The 24190-nt window shown below is 40.6% G+C and overlaps 1 protein-coding gene across 4 annotated transcripts in view; it reads right to left on the bottom strand.

Moving 5' to 3' along the window:
- The window catches only part of nlgn2a (neuroligin 2a), a 188001-nt gene that overhangs the window by 64361 nt on the left and 99450 nt on the right, over positions 1 to 24190 (bottom strand). For 3 of the 4 annotated variants that reach the window (XM_069518471.1, XM_069518472.1, XM_020103295.2), the window contains one exon: positions 8220 to 8273. The exons of the other annotated variant lie outside the window; for it this stretch is intronic. In XM_069518471.1, coding sequence (XP_069374572.1) covers positions 8220 to 8273 — 54 coding nt within the window. The remainder of the gene's footprint in view (positions 1 to 8219; positions 8274 to 24190) is intronic. 4 annotated transcript variants of the gene reach the window in all.

Here is a 24190-nt window from a genome sequence, read left to right as displayed (position 1 = left end):
ATTCAGAAATGACTCCAGAAGTCAGACATGTCTCCGTAGATAACAGAAAACAAAATATGTCAGGATGAAAAAAAGGTGCCAGTCACACAGAAGATGCCGAAGAGGATGTCAGGAGATCTTTTGATGATAAGGGCCGACACCGGTGTTGATGTGCTGTAAACAAAAACACGAGATCTCCTCACATTACATCCTGCCTCTGCCTGCTGCACCACCCCTCACCTGAACGCTCCGAAGATTCAGACTGCGTTCATGTCTGCAAACGGCTTTATATAATAATGAAACGTCTCCTGTTGCTACTGACATTAAATCTATCCTGCCTTAGTAGTGCAGCATCTTTTCTTGCTGTAGCACTAAAGCAGGCAGAGCAACAAAGTAGAGCAACTTCATTGAGATTGTATATCTAAATGCTCCCTGGCTCCTATCTTATGCAGTGTGCTTAAATGTGCATTTCTGGTTTTGATCGGTGTACCACCCAATCGTTAATCTAGAGAGTAATTCTACTACACTTCCCTAGTATTACTGGTCTTACGAGTGCCTGCTGGGAGGCCTTCTCTGCAATGCAATTTGAAAATTCCAAACTTCATTTGTTTCAGTGAGCACTTTAAAGTTTATTGATTTGGATTAAACAGACCCACAATAGCTCTTGGCTAGCTCAGAGCCGACACTGGGGTATTCACTGAGGTCCAGGAGTGAGCGAGGAGCTGAGCCTGCCTTCACTGCTGCTTCCCTCAGTCCCTTATAGCCATTACACATGGCAATAAACCCAGCCAAGTGCAAAACAAAAAAAAACTGTGTTGAGCCCTTTTTCCCAAGCTCTGAGCAAGCTGACAGGCGACACGGCGCCAAATAGCTCTTTCTTTCCCCTCGTCTCTTTCTTCCTCACTCGCAGTCCCACTCTATCTCGCGGTACCTCCTGATCCTTTTCATCCCCCGTCCCTTCCCTCCTCTCCACTTTTTCTTTGTCTTGTCAAAAGGGTTTCACGCTCAATGAAATATTATCTGTCAGCGCGCAACGGAGTAGGTGTATTCGACACGATATTGACACAACCTTGACACGGCGTGGGCTGAGCGTGGAGGTAATGGGGAGGCAGGGAGCCTCAGCAGCAAATAACTGACAGGTCCGCTGAGAGACGGAGAGATAGAAGGAGACAAGAGATTCGAGTCTCTGATGTAATGTTAAAGTAAAGTTGGTTTGACGGTACTGTTGATCCTTCACTGGAGGAGATTCTGTTGTCCTGCGCTGGGCTGTCTTGTAGAGTGCTTTATTTTTCTTTGTCACGCCAGCGTGTATGGTGTTCTTCACCAGCCTGTCGTGTTTTGTCATTTTCTTTTGTGAGCTATTCAGTTCTGCTCCTTACTGCCTTTTCTTTCTTTCCATTCTCCTTTCATCATTTTTCAATATACTTCTCAATCTTGTCACTGTGCCACCTCATTCTATTCAAAACCCTCTTAAAAAGTAATTTGTACTCAGCACATAAGGATGTAAAAATTGTGCAAGAAAAAAAAAAATAGAACGGAGGCCGGTCTGCACATTTTCCACAACTGATTGTTCACAGTTTCCTCGTCCTTTTTGGATATCACTAAGAAAGTTGGCTTCCATTAAATATTACTCAGTGTCCATGGTGAAAAGCCTACAGAGCCTCTTTCATTATATGAAAAAAAAAAAAAAAAAGTCTCCATCCTCGCATGGCGCCATTTTCCAAAAGATGAGGGGTTTGTGTGCGAGTGCTGCAATGGACAAACGAGCATCTCTCCGACAGCACAGAATGGAGAAGCCGATGTGAAAAGATGCTGCGTGGTCCACAGCCCACAAGCGTCTGTTAGCGGAGTTGTAACCACAGCGGAAACGGCGTGGCTAAATGCATTGATGCAGACGAAAATAGAGCGGAGACAAAAGCTCATATCTGGCTCAACGACAAACTCTCCTCCACACCATCCAGGAGTGTGAATGTCCTCTGTTGTATCCCACTGAAGTGTCCCTGTGATGAAGCCACTTTGTCTCTCCCTCTTCGTCTTTCGTCTCGCTGGCCATCAACAGACACAACGTATTAAGAAGCGACTTACTCTGATTCTGCTACTGTAACCGACATCCCTCCATTTCTCTCTGTCCTCTTACCCCTCTGTCTCTGCGGAGACCTGGTTCTCAATAATCCTGAGAAATTAGCAGCTATAAATAATCACTGTCAGCCAAAAAAATTCAGCTTTTTCCATGTGAATATGGTCTGTGACATCCAAGTAATTTTCTGCTTTACTATGCGACATATTCAGTTACAAGGCATTCATTAAATGCTGATTCAGTAAACCGTGCTCGCTCGTCCAGCCCGTGGAGAAGCACTCTCTGCAAAGCCAGTGTTACAGGCCGTTAATCAAAAGCCTGTTTGATGCAGAGCCATTGTTTTGCTGTGAGCAGACAATGGTCAGCAGGGACAGTAAATTTTACACATAAACTTTTACAAGCATTTGGTGCTTTGACAGGGTTGATCACAGGCTAGAATAAAATCATAGGCTGTTTCCAATTATCATATTACATATGTTATGTATCGTATCACAGAGTGTAAGATAATGTATCCTATCATAGATTTTAGATTGGTGGGTGTCAGAATGGGCCAGAAGTTTGATCATATGGTAAGTATTACTATTAATAGCAGTGGAGACTTATTTTGTTATCAAATTAGTCAATTCAAAGTTGATCCTGAAGAGGGAGCTGCTCTGTCATCTAACATTTCTACCTGATCTCTTCACTGGCACGTATTTTAGAAGGACCTGTACTTTGACGTAAAGTATTGCAAATCCAGCTCGAGTGAAGAAACAAACATCCATGTCTGTCAGGCTCTAATCATATTATTTCATATATTATATCATATCATCAGGCAGAGAAAGTGTAGAATTACTCCCACACTTGAGGCTCATATATTCTGCCTTTACGTAAGAATAGAGATCTGTCAGCTTCAAACGTTGTAATCGTCACTGTCCATTCTCCCATGTGTCCTTCACGTTGGGATGGTTGTTAAGCAATACATCCACTAGAGGGAAGCACCGAGTCAAGAGTGTTTTTCTTACGACAAAACAAACAAGGCGACGGTGGAATAGGTTGTGATAATGTACCTGTTGAAAAAGCCTCTCCTCTAAAGCTTCTGCCATTGTTCTCTCTTCAACTGTTGGCTACACTGCCCCCCCACGATTTCCGGCGATACTGCTCCATTAAAAGTTTACAGACAGAAGCCTCCGTCCATCACCGCATCTACACACACCACAGTAGTTAGTTGCGATGGATGCTGCAGATACGTTCTTATTGAATATTTATATTATTATTCATATTATTCTGTCCTAGAATGAACCATCTCCCTCAAAATCAAACTGTGCGAGAATATAGACCTTTAAAGCTGCCGTTTTTTTATATATCAGCAATAGTTCATATTATTATGAGCAATGTGAGAGAGGTCAAATAATAATAATTAGCCCAACTTTCTTTAGTGATAAGGTTTTGATAAATCCACTGTAATGTACCAATGCAGCACCTAAAGGCCAACGAACAAAGTTAATAAAATGCAGGTAAAAATAGTGAAGCGTCCAGAGACCAAAACAGAGCGAGGCCACATCCACACTAGGGATGCCAGGGTGTGGACATTTTCCAACTGGGTAATTAACTCTGTATACACCGGGCATTTAACAAGAAAGGAGTTGCGATGGCTCAATCAAATGTTTTATATTCCTGATTCATCTTGTTGCTGGTCGACCTGGTGACAACCTTAAAATCTTATTATAACATTAATGAAATGAGACATTTACTTCCTGAACCAGAGCCATGGTAGTGACCTTTTTGCAGAAATTTAGATAATGGAGTGCACTTAATTTTTAAAAATACAGTTATTGTATAACAAAATCCAACTGATCTGAGAATATTGGAGTTTTCATTTCACTGCAGCCTTCACTCAGAGCGAGCAGCGTTCTGAATAAACAAATCACTTTATCTAAGTGCACCTTAGTAGACGATGCAGTCTCATAGATTCGCAATAACACTTAGAGTAATGTTATTTGATGGGAATCAAATATACATTACTGTTTAACAATTGTGATTTCCTCCATCATAAGAAATTACAATCAATCTGTCGTAAAATAGAAAATATTTCTGTCTAATTGCTGCGTGAGGAGGTGCTTGCAGTAATAAACTGGCAAACACTACGTGACAGTCATGTATTTATGCATTAACTTCATCCAATCAACAGCTCCATTTAATCTATACATTTTATATCTTTCTATCTCTGTCCATGTAAGCAGAAAGCTTTACGCAGTGTAAAAATAAAAATGTATAAATGAGGGATTCTATAATTCCTGTAGTCAGGGGATGGAACATCACCACTATAAAACCTCGGTGTGTGCTTTGTTTGATTAATGATACCCAATATTACACTGTAATTAAATACCCAGCTGGGTGGTTCATATTCTTATCACCGCTAGTCATGAAGAAAATTGACTGCATTATTGGAAGAAGCCAAAGAGTCTTTCGATCCGTCGCATAATCGACATGCTTAATGTTTGACCAATGAGCGACGCTCTGCCTCGAATGGTCGATAAACATTTCAATCAGCTGTGGGATACAGTAATAATCTATACAGTAATAAAAGTAGCAATTCCACTGGTTACAGCAGCATTTGTTTTGTTTCCTCATTCTGTTTGGATCCCAATTGTTTGAATTTTTTGATTTCGGAGACCAAAAGAGCTGGACCTGATATCATCAGGAGTCCTAATTGACGGCCGCAGATGGAAAATCACCAAAATCTTAATAAACTAGTGCATATTGTCACTTTTCAAATACTAACCTTTTCCTTCAATTGTACTGTTTAAATAAAAAATAATGACCCAGCAGAGAGTGTAGTTTCTTGTACGATATTACAGTTTTAAGTACTAATATTACTGGAGTCATAAATATATTTTTTTTAATCTAAATTTAAAAAACATGTGTATGGTTATTTACCCCTTGCATTGCTCAATGTAATGTGAACTAGACTGCTATTACTAATTATTAATATGTCATGGTTTTGATGGAGTATTTTCTTTAAAGAGGGGTTGTATTATTTGGCCCTGTTTATATTACGCTGTGTGTGTGTGTGTGTGTGTGTGTGGTCCAGGTATTACTTGTGTTGTGGGGACCTATTTCTATTTACAAAGTCACACTATGGGGACTTGTCTCCCTGATGGGGACAAAAAGCAAGTCTCCATAACGTGAATCATCAAATTTTAAGATGTGTTTTATGGTTCGGTTAAGGTAAAGATTAGGTTTAGGTTTGGGTTAAATTTAAGTTTAAGTTAGGGTAAGGGTTAGGCCAGTAGTAAGTCCGGTTAAGGTTAAGCCTCCAGGAAAGCAATGTAAGTCATTGTAATGTCCTCTGAAATCATGGAGACACGTGTGTATGTGTCCCGGCAGAAATATGTTCCAGGTTTTGGAGCTCAGGTGTCTCTGATTTGTCTCTGATCAGAGCTGACACACTGGACGACACAGGGACGCACACTCACCGTCTCCTTCTTAATTTAGCTCAATCTCGCTCTGATTTTTAATCCCCTCCCCTCTCCACCCACACGCACATTCAATCTCCTCAAACATGGACGCTGAACAACACTGCAGCCCAACCCTTGCTCTCTCTGTCACACCTGATGCCGAAGCAGAGAGTGAGCCACTGCTGCTGAATTAAGGCATCTTGCTGGGCGGAGGATGCCGCCTTAATTGCTCGTTGCGCTTCTCGAGTATAAGTTACATAGTAGTTGTTTTTTTACTTGAATAGAACAGCTTATGAATGTGTTTCTGCGTGGCCTAGATTATACAGCTTAAAAGCAATGCCAATTTGAAAAGGCTGTTGATACACGGCTGAAAGAATGAGGACAAAATGGACGAACCGACTGTGCTCGCTGTGGCTGTTATCAGATAAAAAGCCGGCCATGTAGTTTTTCTCTTCTCTGTCTGGCGTGTTGAGGTTGTTATTTTCTTGGTTGGGAAAATAACAATTAAGGAGCTAACGGAGGAGGGTTTAAACCAGGGTAATGGAAGATTGTAACTGTGTCTGCAATCTCACACTGGAACTCTTATTTGTGCTTATTCAAAGCTTCCGTCTGCGTGTGTTTGATTGTTTGCAGGGTTACACAACAACTACTCAACTGATTTCCATTAAATATTGTAAAATGGGTGTGACATGACATGCAGTGTCAGCTTTGACGTGAGTTTCCATACTTAGTTCACATGACAACTGAACAAACTTTGGAAAAGAGGAAGTTCTGCAAGTAAACAGATTATGTTGTTGAATTATTTTTATTATCTCTGCCAATAATGTTGTTTATGGTTTTTTTGTTAGTTTGTTTGTTCGTGAGCGGAATTGACGTGTAAGGGGTGGGACATTACTCATTGCTATTTGAGTTTTTTCCACAATTAAATTTCAAATAAACATTGTTAATTCCACTACTTTTCTCTCACTGAAAACTGTGCGATCTGAATGTGCAAATATTGCTCATTTTAAAACTTTACTCGACACAAGATTTTTCTGACCTCGTTGAAAAGTCTCAGAGTTTCTACCCTGGAGGTTTTAAGTGACCACATCGTATATTGGACCATGACAGGCATCAAAAGGAGCTGTGATACCGCAAAATTGTATTTTTCTTACAAAGTTGCCAGGAGGATGGGGAAGGTCTCACAAAGAGAATTTGTCCTTTCGTTGCTTGATAATTGAAAATGTTTTTTTCTGTCCTGTACTGGGGCACTCTGAAGTCTTGTCTACGGCCCTGACAAGCCTTGCAACTAATGGGACTGTAATGGAACTGATTTCTTTTGAGAGCAGGTTGTATTCCTAACAGCATTTATCATCACTCGCTTTATGCAATGCATTTTTTTTGAAGTTTGCATTCTTACAGTTTATGTATTTTCTCTTCTTTTAATTGTGATTCCCATGAAATAGCACAATATCTCAAAGCTTAAGAATTGTTTTAAGCATGAATAGGTGTTTAGTCTCCATATTGGTTTTAGTCCAGGGACTACAGTACAGTTACAGAGATGGATTCAGATCTGATTTTGTAGCAGAATTTGCGATTCCAAATGGGGTTAATTATACGTCATGATGAGGGATGGAAGATATATTTAAGATGGAGTGTGGGTGCAAGGGGTGGGGCCTCTTGACTGCTCGCCGACTGCGGCGGCTCAAAAGGAAAAAAAAGTGGTGTCTGTGCCATGGCGTTTGATCACCAAGAAAATCCTCTTGTGTCAAACTTCCTCCGACTCACAAACTTCAAAAAAGTACCCCAAATCAAAGAGCATCACGGAGCGAGAGAAGAAGAAGAAGAAGGAAAAAAAAGAAGATTCACCAGCACAACCCTTAAAATAGCATAAAGAGAAATATGTATCAAAATACCATCAGTCATCTTTTTTCCCTCCAAGAAACAAGTCCAAAAGAACAAGGACAAGGGGGGTGCGGGTGAGGGGGGTTGGGGGATGAAAGTGCAGATTAAATCATCTCTGCAGCTTATGGTGCTGCAGGTAGGAGATAAATTAACAGACTGTCTGTGAGAGAGGGGCACAAGCGTCCTCGGATGTCCGACACCCGATTTGAAAATGTTTCTTTTACTTTTGCCTCACTTGAGTCGATGTTATCGCCGCTGACTTGGAGCGAGGCCACCTTAACATTTGTGTGGGTCCTCACTCGATACCAATTTCATCCTCGAGCCGGAGATTGAGGCACAATAACAATGCGCCTCATTGTGTGAGCGGCTCTCAATGGTTGCTTTGTTGCTCAAAATCCTGACAACAATTTTGTTTTCGAGGACAATGCTGTGCGTCGGCCAATGTATTTTCAAGGGCACCGTGGCGATGATGATGATGTCCAAGGCTCTCTGTTATTCCAGAGCGAGATAAGCGCCTCTGGAGAATGCACACAGCAGCCTGTAGATGGCTTTTTAATGGAGGGTACCTGGGTTCCATCAGCCAGGTATTGTGATTCTCCAAGGTTACATAAGGCTTTGCATAGTAAAGGCAGCTTTTTTAATTGCAACGGTCAGCACATACACTTACAGCAACACATCGCTATGCATCTCATATCCAAAGTCCCACCTATTTGACTTGTGTGTGTGTGTGTGTGTGTGCGTGTGTGCATGTGTGTGTGTTTTCCACTCCACTGTATGTGCACACATCCCCCAAAAAGACTTCAAAACAAGAAAAAAGGAAAAACATGCAACAAAAATACCTTCGTCTCGAGGCTTGTTCATTGAAGATTCATCGTGTTTTTTTGTGAGCGGACCTAGGGTTAAGAAAAAAAGGGGGGAAAAAGAGAAAAGACAAAATTCAAAAAAGATTACTGGCAAAAACGAGAAAAAAAAAGAATATCAAAAAAAGAAAAGAAGCAAGAGCAAAAAGGACAAATCAGCAAGAGTTCATGTTTGCTTATTGTGTTTTTTTTCCTTTCTTTTTTCCTTTAAAAAGAGTACAAAAACAAAAGGCATCACAGACACAGATTTATCACAAGAAAAGACACGAGATCAAAGAAAGCTGGGGTTTTATTTGGGACGTGATTTCCTTCTTTCCCCCTGCAGAAGAAAACGGCTGCCATGTTTCACTCTTTCTCTCTCTCTTTCTCTCCGTTAACCCCTGTTTTGTTGTCTAGATTTTGTGGTGGGAGGTGAAGGGAGTGAGGGGCATGAGCAGTGAGGCCTCTGCGGTTTGGAGAACAGGACCCAGTAGTTTCCTCCCTCCGTGCGAGCAGGAAAAAGACACATTTTTAAAAAAAGAAGAAGAACAGGCAAAGCAGAGGACACCTATAGGAAGCATGGGAGGTTCGGGTCCTGATGCTCAAACCCCAAAATTTGGTCGGCAGTGAAATCGTACAGGCAGCATTTGTCAATTAGTCCTTTTTAAAGAGAGAATCAATGGTAAGCAAATAGACAATGACCCCTGTAGGGGTAAAAGGCATGTTAAACATGTTTCAGATAGAATAGAGCACAGGTGCTTCTTGTTGTGAAGTGTGTGTGTGTGTGTGTGTCATTATTTAGTGGTTAAACCAGAGAGCTATTCCCCAGGCGGGTAAATAATTACATTGCACAACAGCAGTGTGTCAATTTGAAATGACGAGTACACGTGGCGCTAATTGTGCAGAGGAGTGCAGGTAAAAGGTGAATGTAATTTGATCCCCATCTGCCCACTGGCTGTTTTTGGTGAACTAAAAGATTGGCTGAGAGAAAGAGAAGAAGAGAGAGAGAAAGAGGGGAGAGGTGAACATTGAGAAAACAGAGAAGAATAACTTCTTTCCTTCCATTCATCCTGGATTTAGTTTGTTTTCTTGTCCGTATCCTTCTTAAGTGTGGCATTTAAAGAAAACGCAGAGTCAGTTCGACCCGGGTCCTGTTTCATCACTCTCACCCCCCCCCCCCCCCCCACACACACTTTTCAGTGAAAAAGATATAAGTTGACTGTTTTGGTTGTAAGAAAAAAAATGGAATGGTGTGTACTGTTCACCTCATCTTTCAAGAGGAGAACGTGAATAGAGAGTGCTCTTCACCTCAGCTTTCAGAAAGTCAGTACTGCTACAAAAGAACTCCACCTTTCATCGCTTTTGCTTTCATCTGATGAATTCACTTGAGGTTTTGGCAAAGAAACTGGATAGCTTACACAACATAAGACTAGAAACTGACTTGACAAAAGGCAGGTAATAGAAGTTTTTTTTAACAGGGCGACATACAGAATGCACACAGCCTATACGCACACTAATATTTGTCATTTATCCAATGAAAACCAGACAAACAAGACGGGAAGATGAATATGCAACCTCTGAAGGGACCTCCAATAAAGAGATTTCAAAATAAAAGTGCATTAACATCAAAATACACAAAAATAAAAAGAATAGAACTAAAAGGAGACATCTTATGCTTTTCTTCTTTTTACTCCTGCATGTGATACAGTTTTTTGTGTATGGAAAAGGTGTGCAAAGTTAAGCAAGCCCAAAGACCTGACTCCTGAAGACCTGAAATGCCTCGTCAGGTTTCTGGAGGATACTTCCAGAGTATTGTCATAACATCACAAAACCCAACATTTGCATAATTCACGCATAGCGGCGAGTCTGGCACTCCTGCTGACGAAGCCAAAAAAAGCCAGAGACCAGGCCGACATTTCCTACACACGCTGGAGGCGGTTGACCAATCACAACAGAGTCAGTCAGCTGGCCAGTCAGAGCAGACTAGGATTTATCAGGAGGGGGGTCTCTTAGAGACAGACAGAGGCTGAAAAGAGGAGCTGCAGCAATGGACAGTTTGAGGAAAGAGTTCAGGTCTTTGTCAAAATAAGAGCATGAAAACCTTTTCAAGTAACAACACAAATTACATTTATGAACCTGAATATGAGCATATCTCCTTTAAGAGAACTCAACCCACACTGAAAGCTCTTGAAAAAGCTTGACCTTGACCACTTGGTGTTTTCAAGAGGTGTCTTAACTACTTGAATAATAATTCACACAGAAATCTGACAAAGGGGGAAAAAGACTGTTGTCTAGGGTTAGTATTGGAAAAAGAGCAAAGGTCCGATGAATGAAAAGTAGATAGGGTGAAAACCGAGAAGGATTCGGCTTTGAAAATTCGTTGACAACCCGGTGGAAACTGTGGCCACGACTCAGGAAACATAATTTGCCATGTTGCTATGTTTTTTGACATGCTGGCATTTTGCAGGTGTTTATCATGTTAGCTTACCATGAGCATGCTGAGGTTTAAGAAATAGCACCAATCACTAAGTACAGCTAAGGCAGGTGGATTTACTTTTAATTCTAAAAGCTAAGAGTTCCATCAATTTACAACCCGAAGGCCAAAATTCATGATATTTTTTATTGTGTTTACAGGATAAAAGCTGATGTTCTCATGATATTTGAAGACATGAACATGAAAACTGACATTTACAATATTTTCTTTGGTATTTACAACCTGAAAGCAGAGGTTACACTCGCAGCTGCAGCCTGAGAGCTGAGGTTTGTGGTGTTTTTCAGGATTTACCACTGAAAAATCAGATCGATAACTGAGAATGAAAGTTCACTCCTGACCTTGAAGAGAGGGTTGCGTTCGGAAAGAGAGAAAGAAGAAAAATCTTCACACACACATACTCAGAGATGAAGACTTCTGTTTGCTGAGGAAGACTCTAAGATTAGTTGAAAGCCATGAGGAAGGACAGACCTTGAGTTGAGATTTTATAAACAGGCAGATGTAAGTAGCAATTATCAACTCTCGTTTGTATGCAGATGATGCAGTGTTATTGTCTCATGGGTTTGACTGAAACAATAAAAACAGACTCATTTTTGCAGCTCATGACCCAATTAGCTAAACTAAGAGCGAAACAACTACAGACATGTTGACGATTAGTCCATTTCAAATCAATTAAAGGACAAAGTCAATCAAATACAAGTTTAAATTGTAACTCGCTTATGAAACAAACATGTGTGTTTTTGGGGGGAGGGAGAAGGCGAAATGAGGAAAGCTGAAAATCAAGCAACCATTACTGGGCTGGCCACATGCTGAGGGAGAACGAAAGAAAAACTTCTTCTTGATTGACATCTCTTTTTGAAACAAGTTTGCCAGGAGGGTAAATCAAGCTGAGTGAAGAAAAATAGCTGCTTTTTCAGACATTTTAAGCCTTCCTTTTTTCCAGAAAAAGAGCAGAGGCAACAGGAATGTGGGCAATTTGAGGACCATATACCCCAGTTCCCATCAACCCCCTCCGCAGACACACACATGTATGTGCTATACATCCCAAAATTAACAGGCAAATACAAGAACAAACTCAGAGCAGAGAGTAAAGATGGATCGATGATTGATGGATTCAAAACAGGGCTAAAAAAGGCAATAAAACACAGATTACAGTTTTTAGGACTAAATAAAAAGACGAATGATGATATTACAACCAATCATCCAGCAAAGCACCATGTTTTTTCCCCTATTCTCTGTGTAACCAGTTCCCTCCTTGCATTTCGCTGTGTCTGTCGCTTTGAAGCTAGTTATGCAAGGCTTCACTTGGCTTCCCCCGACAGCCACACACACGCACGCACACACACACACACACGCACACACAATTGCATGATTGTCATACAGTACACATGCATGCAAAACAGACAAACAATATATAGTGGTATGCATTTGGTGTGGAGATGCAAATTTGTCCACACACAAGATTGCAAGAAAAAAAGAATCGTATAATGAGAAAACAGAACGATGAAGAGCGACAGTCTTTTTCTTCTGTTTCTCATTCACTTTTTATTTATGAATGGCCAAATAAAGGCAGAACCACTTTGAGACACCCTGATAAGTCGTTGTGCCACCAGGGGACTCCAGAACGGCTTCAGTGCATCTTGACTCTCCGAGTGTCTAGAGCTCCACTGGAGGTGTGAACAGCATCTCGAGGCGATGCAATGTAAAGACAAATCTTCTGCACACATCTGAATTTCTAACTGGTCTTTACAGTGGTGACAAAAAAGAATCAGCTCCATGAGTCTCAGTTGTCCTTACATGAACATATGAGTTTATTACAACACAGATCTGTTCCATGATGTGATTTGATGCAGATACATAAAGAAAGAGCCTTATTTCTGTGTGTTTGTGGATATGAGGGAGTGTGTGTTTGTGTGTAATGTTTGCGCTCAGCCACAAGGGTAAGTGGGTGTTGAGTAGCTCATTTATGCAGTGTGTGCCAGTCTGGCATGATCTACGAGGCAATGGAACTGTGTTTGACAACTTGTGAGTGAGCGTTGACCACCAATGATAGATGCGCACTCGCGAGAGAGAGAGAGAGAGTGTGAAAGAAAAGAAATGGAGACATTGGCATTGTCCTGGAGCTAAAAAAACACATCAGAAACGCAATGAATAACTCAGTAAGGTGTGTGTGTGTGTTGTAGATGAGTAACTGAGCGAGATATGACTCTGCCACTCTCAAAGACCCCACACACACATTCTCTCTTTGTGAGTGGATGTTCTGGTGAGTGTGTGCAAGTGTATGTGTGTGAGAGAGAGAGAGACAGAGAGAGAGAGACTGTGATACATGTTGTTAGATGCACAGACAATCAGGCAGGCAGACATACCAGGCTGCTTCATTATCACACACTGCTGCTCCCTCAGTCACTCTACCCTGCGTGTGTGTGTGTGTGTCTGCGTGGGCAGGTCACAGATGAGTAGCTAGGATGAGTAAGCTGTGACTACACTGCAAACAACTGTGAAGTCCATTTTCAGCTGAATGACAGGGGGAACAGGGTGTTTCAGGTGATGTTAAACATTCGCTCCGAAGAAATATTCCAAACGGATTTCTATCTTTGTAATTAACCTCTCGGTCACAATTAGTTTTCTGCTGCTCTTTTGTGTCATGAAGTCTCTCTCAGTTATTTATATTACATGACACAATTTAAATGTCTTTAGAAGACAATATTTCACTTTGCTGGTTTCAAAGTACTGACTTTAAACTTTGTGCTTTGTTTGGAGCTGGTGGGCCAAGTACAAGAGATATATGGTTGTATCAGTTAGATGCAAAAAAAAAAAGTAAAAGTATGCAATTTAGGATTAAGCAGAAGTTGCATTTTACTTAATATCTTCATCATTTTTTGTCTCATTGAAACACAGGAATCTTCTGCAGATTCTGTTCTACAGGCTGAGATTTTGATCTTTTATGTTATATTTGCATTACTTAGGAACTCCCCTCACTATGAGATTGCAAAGTGATGTACATATTTGTCTAACTGAATACATAAACTGTTTTGAACAGTTGTATAGCTTTAAAGAAAAATGACTACACCTGCTTTTCATTTCAAACAGATGTATGTTGCTTGATGTTACTTTAGTTTTACATTCGATTCTTCAATATTTACATGTTCATGGTTATTTTGTATTTTTCAGTCCAAAATGTTGATATACTGTATCGAAATGAAAAAAAAATTAATAAAGGCAATGGTGTGCTGAAGAAAACGATACCAACAAATGGCCTGGTAAACATTGTTTATATGTTATATAAAGGCACATTTAAAGCATTGAAAAACAACCAAAATAGCCCAGAAGTCCTAAGAGTTAAGGTTACTACATGTACTGCCTGTGCCTCGTCTGCTCTTTACCAGATATATTTTGGCGTATTTTGTGTTGCTGTTGAGTCACAAGATGACCCCCCCCCCCCCCTTCCCTCCTGTCCATCTCACTCCCTGCACAGTGACCTTGCCTGTAGCAACATTAGGTGAATAATAGGCTTTTTGGGGGACTTCAAAGTTACAGACAAGGACAGATGAGACTGTCATGATGCTGCCAGTTTGATGCCAGCAGCTGGAAAATGACCAGCGCACTCAAGTTAACCAACCTGACTCAAGGTCTACCACAGGGCAACAAAGGCAAGATAGCAGCAAAATGCTGAGGTTGCATGATCTTAAAAGTTTTGACTTATCACTTTCAGCAGGTTCTTTTCAACTGGAAGTTTTGGCTCAAATTTGTCAGATTGTTTGTTGGACCATTGCCGCATAAAAAGAAGAAAATATGGAAAAGAGCTGCAAATGAGGTGAAGCTGCATAAATCAAAAACAAAAAATAAAGTTGGCTTCATCTACATACATTAGAAGTGCTTTATAACGCTCTGGGATTATGTTGCCCATCTCCTAATTTCAGATGTTCGAATTATTTATAAGACCAGTGCAAACTCAGTTCTGCTTCCGCTCCATCCTAGATTTGGGCTATAAGAGGGAGTGTTGTGATTGTGCTGGCTTTGGCCTGCTTTAATCTCATTTTACATTCTACTCTGGAGAGTATGTGCACATAAAAAAGGGGATAAATTAAATATGTGTTGAAGGTTCGGCAAATTTATTAGATGTAGTTAAATCTGTAAACCACAAGGGGTTTTCTGAGTTGTCAACATGCTGGAATAAATAGCAGGAGTCTTATGCCAGCTGTAGTAACTTGGAAATATTTGGAACAGTAAAAATAATAATCAATGTGGATAAACAAGCATGTTGCTCTGTAAAAGCTAAATATTTGCTTTTACGTATATTATGTATTTATAGCAGCCATACAACATGACATCAAGTGTCCTTCCATGTATCATTAGCTGTTAAAATACTAAATAGCTACATGAAAAAAAAAAGGTTTCAAGGTTCTGACTGATTTTTAGAAATGGCTAATTTTCCATTTCAGTTTCAAGAGTCATATTAATTGTGTTCCTCCGCTTACGATCCTTAGTAAGTCTTGAATTGGAGCATTTACACACCTCACTAAGTATTTTAGTTATTTCAGGCGAAAGCAGCCTTAGTTATCAAATCAGTTTTCACTCACAGTCATGTCCGTGCCTCTAATACAGCTTCAGACTCTATAGTAATAGCAGCTGTGGTTAATGCACACACTGGATACACTGGCTTTTCCCAGAGGCAACGTATATCTGACAGCTGGTTGACTCCGACTGCCACCGCCTCGTATCAATCGTGTGAACTGAGGCGTTCATTAAACTCCAACTTTAGCTAACAGAACACTCATTTGGATGTTTACCATGCACTCATCTGTCAAAATCTCTCCTCTCTTTTTGTTCCTGCAAACTCACTGACTCGGTGCGGCTCACAGCATCTGTGGCCATCGATAAGTTGTTGCTAGGTTACAGGGATAGACCGAAGAATAGTGGTGCTGAGCTTCAATAGGTGATATTAGGTATTACTATAATATATATCAGTGCAAAGACAATGCAAAGCCAGAAATGACACTAAGAGAAGACATGATGTGTATGTGTTATATCCACATCTGTCTTTCTCACACTTATCCTCCCTCCTACTCTTCCTGTTCTTGCCTTTTCCCTACATTTTACCTCTTGTACTTTCATTCATTCATCCTTTTTTCTCTCTCTCCCTGTGTCAACTCTCTCCATCCTTTCAGTCTCCCGGTGCCTCATTCTGAAGCCTCAGATTGAGAGGCTGAGATTTATCGATCCAACTTAGCTTAAGGGCCTGAATCAAGTAGACAGAGAGAAAGGGAGAGGAAAAAGAAGGATGGAGAGGGATGCTGACATAGGATTTTCAAAACAATGCGCGTATGAGAGAGAGAGAAAGAGGGGAGGCTAAAAGAGGAAGCGAAAGAGGCCGCCATTTGCACAAAAATGGGGCAGAAGTATTTATGTGACTGGAGTGATGGAGGAGGTAAAGGAAGGATTTAAGGGAGGAGGATGAAGTTGGGAAGCACAGAGGGACAAGGAGGACACGGAGAAGAGAGGGGATGAGAATTAAAGATAAACAGTTGATGGAGGGAAAAAAAAATAGATAAAGAGATTATGTGAAGCAGAGAGAAAGAAAGGGGTAAACAGAGATGTAGAGAGAGTGCCGGAGAGGCGGATGGAGTGACATTTACGAAGTGGTGGTGATCGAGTAGGCATGAAGGTTAAAGCCATTTTCTCCGAACACGCACGCACGCACACGCACGCACACACACACACACACACACTTCCAGGTTTGTCTTTTTTGTGCATTCATGCATACACTTCATCAACAAATGTGTGCTCCGCTGTTTAAATTCCACCGTGAATCGGAGTTATTAGATTGTATTCATACACAGTACAACAGAATAAAAATAGCAAAGGACTGTCAGGGACCTCACACACTGTCGACTATAAATTGCGCTCCTCTCAACCAAGAATATCGAACTTAACTGGAGACAGGGAGCTGCTGCATTAACTTTTTATAAGGTGGCCAAATAGAGAAAAGAAATTCGATAGTTACATTACTACATATGTCACGTTGAATCCCCAGTGTAAACACTGCATAAAACTTTTAATGAAAAACACCTCCGATTCTACACATCGATTTAACAACTGTGTTTCAATGGTGATGAGTGTGTCTGATCTCCAAGGCGCTCGTCAAGTAAATGCACGTCTATCACGTTGTTCCCTGAAGGGGGTTATGTTGTCATTGCTAATTATTTATTTGTTCGCAGGATTTTATAGAAAACTAATGAACAGATTACCAGGGAACGTGCTGGAGGAATGCATTATGGGACAGAAAAGAATCGGTTTACTTTTGGTGCGGATCCAGGATTTATATATTGTTTTTCACTTCCTTTAGCATTGTGAGATTTTTCAACTTGATTTCTCAGAGATAACTCAAGGATCGTGATGAAGTGATGATGATTATGAGTCTGAGGTATACGTGCTGTCTTATCACCTATCTACAGCCAAAGTTACACTGATAGTGGAAGCAAATCAATGTTGAATGTGTGAATTTGGCAAACGACAAAAAACTCATTTTTTATTTGAAAAAGAAATACCACTCCATGTATTTAGATTTTCATGAATTTCAATCTCAGGCTTACATTTTTCTCAAATCGTGTGTGTGTGTGTGTGTGTGTGTGTGCAGAGCCAGTCAATTCCCAGTCCCAACAGGGTGATTCCCTTTGGCCCAGAGGTGATAAGATCACTCTCTCACTCCATCTCCCATGATACCCTGGGTCTGTCAGAACAGCGCCCTCTTTTTGTCTCCCATGTTAAAGATAAGGGTGGCGTTCAGTCGAGTCTACTTTTTAACCATTCTGACATTTGCGGGTTTGTCAGCAGAGCCTTTGTGAGTCTGTGCGCGGTCTTCATCGCTCTAACCTTTGAAGAGCAAACAGTCTTTATGTTGTCTGACATATGAGGGGTGGGGGGGGTTGGAGGAGGTAAAGGAAAAAATATGTTGGGACGTTGTGTTAAGTGATCAAAATACTGACAGGCTCAGCTGCTCTGTTGTTGTTTCATGTATTATTTCATCTCTGAGGTAATCTCTGCGGTGTATTGCCTTTTCTTTGCCGTTGTCCATGAAGGAACACAGTCTGTGTTTGTGTGTTTAAACAGTCATTCAACCCCTGGGCTATTCCTGCCCTGAACAAAGGCTCGTTGGTGATCTGTGAAAAAAAAAAGTATGACCCTTGATCACCGTTGCTGTTCATCTGTCATGGGGGGCTTTGAACTCATCTCGCTGCTTTAATGTCAAAGATCCTTCCACCACATGTAACACAAAGGTCTTCTTCTCTAATGGTACCAGATACTAGATGCAATGTTTGGCTTGTACATTTTTGAAAATCTTTAATATTCAAGAAATTGAATAAAACAATTATCATGTTCATGATTTAAGGCATCTATTAGAGAAAATACCAAATACTGACTGGTACCACATAGATATGAGGATTTGCTGATTTTGTATTTCATACCTTTGGCTTAAACATCTAATGTAAGTGATGAGGCACGCTGAAACTCTTTAACACTGTGTACAGTCAGTGCAAATAGCAGTTTCAGCGTGTCTTTATAAAAGTCTTGTCAACACACACAAAGAAGCGAAGCACAAAGCTTGTTTGGGGGCTGACCCTTTGCCATCCTTCCCCCCAGCCCCCATCTACATCCATCTCCTCCTTCACGACCAGCCTCGTAAGAGCTTATTCCACCGCGGGCTGCGGCCGGCTGCAGCGCGGGCACGTTACTAACCAGTGAGCTCCTAATGCTGACAGAGTGAAACACTGAGCGAGTGCCGAGATGGAGCACGGGGAGTAATTTGGGTCAAAAGCCCAGAAGGGACACCAAGATACAAAAACATGACAATATACATTTACAATTTCTACATGCCTTTCTTGGACTCTTCATCTTTCAAGTCCTCATATATGCCAGCTGTGCATATTCATACTTAGGAGAAATCTGCTCTTAAATATTCCTGCTTATGAAACCATGAGAGACGTTACATTTATACTAATTTGTCCCACGGACATCTTTCAAAATGGGACTGAAATCGTGTTAACACAAAAATAAAGAACACCCCAGGGAAATAAGGCAGTGCCGAAAACAGTGTTAAAACAGGAAAAATGTTATTTTAATGCTTTTGGACAGTTCAATTGCCATCTCTCTCACTAAGCCACCTTATCTCCTTCGAGCTACATCATACCTAAAGCTCTGCTCTGCAGACTTGAAGGATCTTGATTGGAATTTTCAATTAAAAATCAACCTTGATTGAGTAGGAGGACAGTGGATGCCTTCCTCCTGTACAGTTTGCAGTAAATAGCAAATCAGTGAATAATATACCCACTATTTCCACAAACATCTGTCTGTCTATATATAAAATTTAAATCTATCATTCATCTTATTAGTTTCCCTCTTGGCATGTGTCTTATGTGCCCGAGTAAGTGCAGCGTCAAATTTCTTGGAACATTTGTATAATTGCTGGAAGGCTTCATATTGACCTGAATTACAGGGCTTGTATTTTGTTAACTTGTCAAAGATGATTGTGTCTAATGTTAAACAGATCTCTAAAAAATATCACTAGTTCAGTTGATCTTTCAAACTTTCTTTTAAGCCAAACACGTGAACAGTAATAACAAAAATTCAGTTCCATTTTATAAATCATTGACTAAAGAAATCTTCATTGCAGATGAACCAGGTCAGATGAACACACGTTTTCTGACTTCATTCTGCACCATAGACTGTTTGAGGGACTTTTTTCTCTCCACAGTCGCCAAAGTGCTTGCTCATCGTGGGAACTGTTGGTTTTCTCTTACAAAATTCTGTCTTGACCTTATTATGTTGTGATTAGGCACTTAAAATGAAACTGAATTGACTGCCTTTTATTTTAGTTCATTGATTTTTTGACATGGATTTTGTGTAGCACTTTGAACTGTTTAGATGAGTGCTATACAAATAAAGTTATTATTATTTATAAAACAGCTTTGCACAGAATGTCCAGCAGACAAATAATAAGGAAATTGATAATATTTTGTAGAAGTGATTGAGGAGGACTCACTAATGATAAGATCCATAAACAGGACAGATCCTCGGTGTGTGCACATTTCAGGACTTTGTTCTTTCACGCTGTCCATGGTGCTGAATCGGGCTGGACAATCACATGCAATGTGTTTTCTGTTTTTTTTTTTTTTTTTTGCCTAATACAAAACTGCAGCACATGCACATTGATGGATTTCCTGACTGACTGTCCAATGCATGATGGTATTAAACTCTTGGTTATTCACCGCTGATAATGCAATTAAACCGGCAAGTTCAAGTCGTGCATCATCTGCATAATAAAAATGTAATCACATATTATGAGTAATTCAAAAATATATAGATGAATTTTGGTAAAAATGGTGAAAACTGAGTATGATTTATGGTCTATGATCTGTAATTCAAATGATGATAATTGTACAAATCCGCATTTCCCATTAGCTACTTACAAATGTTCAAATGTCATCTGACATGTTGTGTTTTATATATTTGTTTTTGTGGCTAGAACACTGGGTGTAAAGAAGGTACAGCTTGTGTCTCTCTCCTTACTAAAATCTCTATTTGACCTATTATTTTGGGGCTGGGGACATTCTGTAGACCAGCAGAAATTTCCAGTTTGGATTTTCATTTATTTTAACTTAAAGACCAGTCAGTCAAAACACCCTGACAATGTTTCCTGTGATGATAGTCTGTGTCTGCCTTTGTTTATGTGTCTGTATCAGATACCTTTGTGTGTTAAATTTGGTACTTTCACTTTAGTGTGTTGCCGCATCGTTGCTTTGTGCAAGGATTGTGCTCAGCCTGCACACACACATCAACTTCTTGCGTGAGTGCATTTGTGTACATCAGTAAACACAGTATATGTAGCTGTAATCTAATGCAGGATGCAACCTCATCACATATATGTTGTTGTATCTTGTTTGTTTGGCTGCTGGCCTCTGGGGAGTCACATAACATAATTTTGTTCAATGCCTACAATGAGAAATAAAGTGTCTTATGTCTTCAATTAAGTGTGGGAACATGTGTGGTGTGTCTGTGTGTGTGTTGCATGGATTAAATTGAACTTCCAGTCATTAATACTGGGCGGCAGCTTGAACCCAGCAGCGGCTAGTGATGAACGGCGTTTCTCTGATGCATTGACTTTCTCCTACATGAATGAATCTGCAGTCCAGTAAAAGAGGGGGCCTTACCCCTGTATAACCTCCTCCTCTCCATCCCTCCATTCCCTCCTTTCTTTTAATCTCTTCTCTCCTCACTTTTCTTGTTCTCTCTGCCCTTACCATTCAGTGTGTTGGGGGGGCATTGTGAGGATCTGGCAGAGGGAGCATGCTTTCTGTGTGTGTGTGTGTCTATGCGTGTGCAAGAGGGGTAATTTGCATTCACTGCCACTGGCCACCTCAGCTTCAGAAGCACTGAAGAGATGGCCCTTTGAGCTGCACTGAAAGAGTGTGCGTGTGTGTGTGAGAGCAAAAAGAGATAGTTCAAATAAAAGAAACATGCCGGCAGAATGAGCAGTGCATGTGCATGTGCATGTACTGTATGTGTCTAACAAGTCTGCACATCCCTCCTCCCTCTGTGTGTGTGTGTGCGTGCGCGTGCATAACAGGCATCTCCGGTAACTTATGCTCCAGTCAAACCAGAGCCATTATTAATCCCCAGACAGCTGAATTCTCATTTTTTTTCTGTGCACCTCACAGGTTTCCTGAATTTTCGATCTTCCTAAATCTTCTTTTCTCAAGGTTACTATACAATCACAAGTTCACTTGCAGTTTGAGAACATGATCTGTTCCCAGGCTCCACGGATGCAGGATACACAAGTAAATTCGATCCTGTTGAGGGCCCATTCTGTGTCGTAATCAGTTTTAAATAAGCAGCACTACATCACTTTCTTCTCTCTCCGAGTTGCTTTTCCATTAAATTGAAAAAGGTTTATATTTAGGATAAATGTGTAAAAGTGATTCCTATTTAAAAATTAAATAACAATGTCTAATATCAATTTCGCACGCTTCAGTGTTACAATTCAATAAATTCTTGCAACACCGCACTACCCTGTTTCTATACTTGAGCTTATCTCCATTTCACAGCGTTGCTTGGTAATTTTCAAATGCTGGTGCTCTCGTCAACTACACGGCGACAGGGTGACTGGCCATGCTGCCGACTCAGCAGCTCAGAATGTGAACAGTATCAATGAAAAGGGAGATACAATTAGGCAAATACACTGTCCAGTCCCTGTCCATTATATAACAAACATGAATCCTGTTTCATAGTCGAAGCCGTAGAAAAGTAAAACCAAAGCACAAATAGAAAGGTTAGAAATGACCTAATCCAAATAGCAGTGACCACCCACTTTGAAAATGGCTCTGCTTCTGGAAATAAGTTTTCCATTCATTGTTTCAGAAAATCCTTACAAGCCTGGAATGAGGCCGACCAGCTGTGAGATGAATGGAATGGAAAAAAAGGTATAAAGACTGTGTATACAATAATTTTAAGTGTCAAGAAACTACACATCCCATAAACCATTGCAAATGATCCCTTTTCCCACAGCTTCCATCGCGTCTAAATGCATTGTGTAAGAAAGGGGAATCATGGGTGAGCCGAAATTATTTTCCAGTTGTGGTCATATAATCCATGAAAACAGCAAGCTCCACCAATCAGATACATGCTATTACACCTGAGGATTGTGGGAAGTGTAGTACTTCTCCTTGACATCGCAAAAATCTAAATCTCTATGGAGAAAATTAATGGAATTTTTACTTGCGAAAATTATTTTAAAGATGCATTCAACACCATGGGCCAATTCATTTACACTTTGAAAATGGAAACTGGAGACAGAGAGTAGTTGTGTCAGGAACATGGCCAAAAAAGAACCGCTGCCCCACCGGAGGATGGAAGCTTATTTTATGTGGAAAGTTTAATTGATTGGACAGGTAACATCAGACTTCATCAAATCCAATTAGACGTACTCCATCAACCCCCGAGTTAAATCAGATCATATCCCAGATAGTGCTGGAACGCTGCTTGCAGGAAGCCAAGCCAAAAGAACATGAATAGTCAAAGCCTGAGAGCTTATTATTTAAGTACTGTTGTAAAGTCAATTCACTCTCCTGAGGCTAAGAGCATTTAAATAGGTTGTCTACAGCTAAATACTATTTCTGCCTTCATTGCTCATCCAAAGCATATGGTGATGACTGGAAAGCTGTGAGAATGTGGGGCAGGAGGTGGGGAGTATGCTTAAGAGAAAAAGAAAGGAGGACGGGACGACAAAAGATGGATGGATTGTGAAGGCTAGGAGAGGATGGATGAAAAGATTGGCAACGCATGAAGGAGAGAGATATAATATGAGCTGAATGAGAAGAACAAACAAACAGATGGTCCCCATGAATGCAACAATTGCGTAAAAACATTGATGTGATGTTGCACACATACGCAGATACATCAAGCACACACCCATAGGACCCCCCCCCCAACTTCCCCCTCATTCTTTCCATCTCCCTGGTTCACAGGCTAAAAATAGCTGTAACTGAGCCCTTGCTAATTCCTTCATTCAGAGTCTAGTGGAAAGGCAAAATGCATGTGGCCTTTGATGCGTTCCCTGACAGGAGGATACAGGAAGTGGCGCATGGTTGCCAAGGCAACCCCTCCGTCCCACTTTCCCCTGTGCTGTGTCTTCAATCTAAATTCTGCACTGCTCGAACGTCCCTCCATCACCGGGTCTCATCCTCCCTCCATTTCAGCGTCAGTCACCAACTACACTGTGGCTTCAGAGGTGAACCGCAAGGTTTCAAAATGTGATCAATATCATAATCTGGCAGTGGACTCCGTCTCAGTCACGTAATCACATTAGGGAAACCGCTGCATTTGCTTGCAACCACAATAAATACAGCTACCAAGTGAAATATGCAAATACTTTGTCTAGTTACAGTCAAATCTGCACAATGCAGATATTACACATGCACAAATGTGACTTAAACAAAAGGAGATTCACACCAGTCCAAAGTTTAAGATCAAGGCCGATCATTTGGTCCACACCACCGTGAGTTTCTTTTCTCTTGCATCCTTCCCGTCTGAAAATACCAAGAAGTGTGCAAGCTAGGCAGTGTGTCGAAAAGAAGAACATGTGCGTCTATTTATATTTAATTATTTGATGAGCCGTTCAGTATAGACAGCATAAGCATAATATAAGTTGCAAAGTTTAAAGTAGAAAACCGGATACATTATCATAATAAACTACTGTGCATACAATCTGCAGCACAAAAACAGACAGCTTGGTTGGGGGGAGGGTTTAACAACGATGAATTCAAAGTATGAAAAAACAGACAAAAGAGAAAGAAACAATAAGATGATGAAAAACAGCTTCTTCAATGTGAAACCAACTGGATATTTCCTACATTTTTGTAAGCTATTAGGGCAAATATAGGCCAAGTGGCTTTTACTTTTATTAGACATTAACAGGATATTGTAA

The sequence above is a fragment of the Paralichthys olivaceus genome, chromosome 22 (genome assembly GCF_024713975.1).
Source record: "Paralichthys olivaceus isolate ysfri-2021 chromosome 22, ASM2471397v2, whole genome shotgun sequence".
NCBI lineage: Eukaryota > Metazoa > Chordata > Actinopteri > Pleuronectiformes > Paralichthyidae > Paralichthys > Paralichthys olivaceus.
Note: the sequence above shows the minus strand (reverse complement) of the source record. Positions and strands in the feature narration are given on the sequence as shown.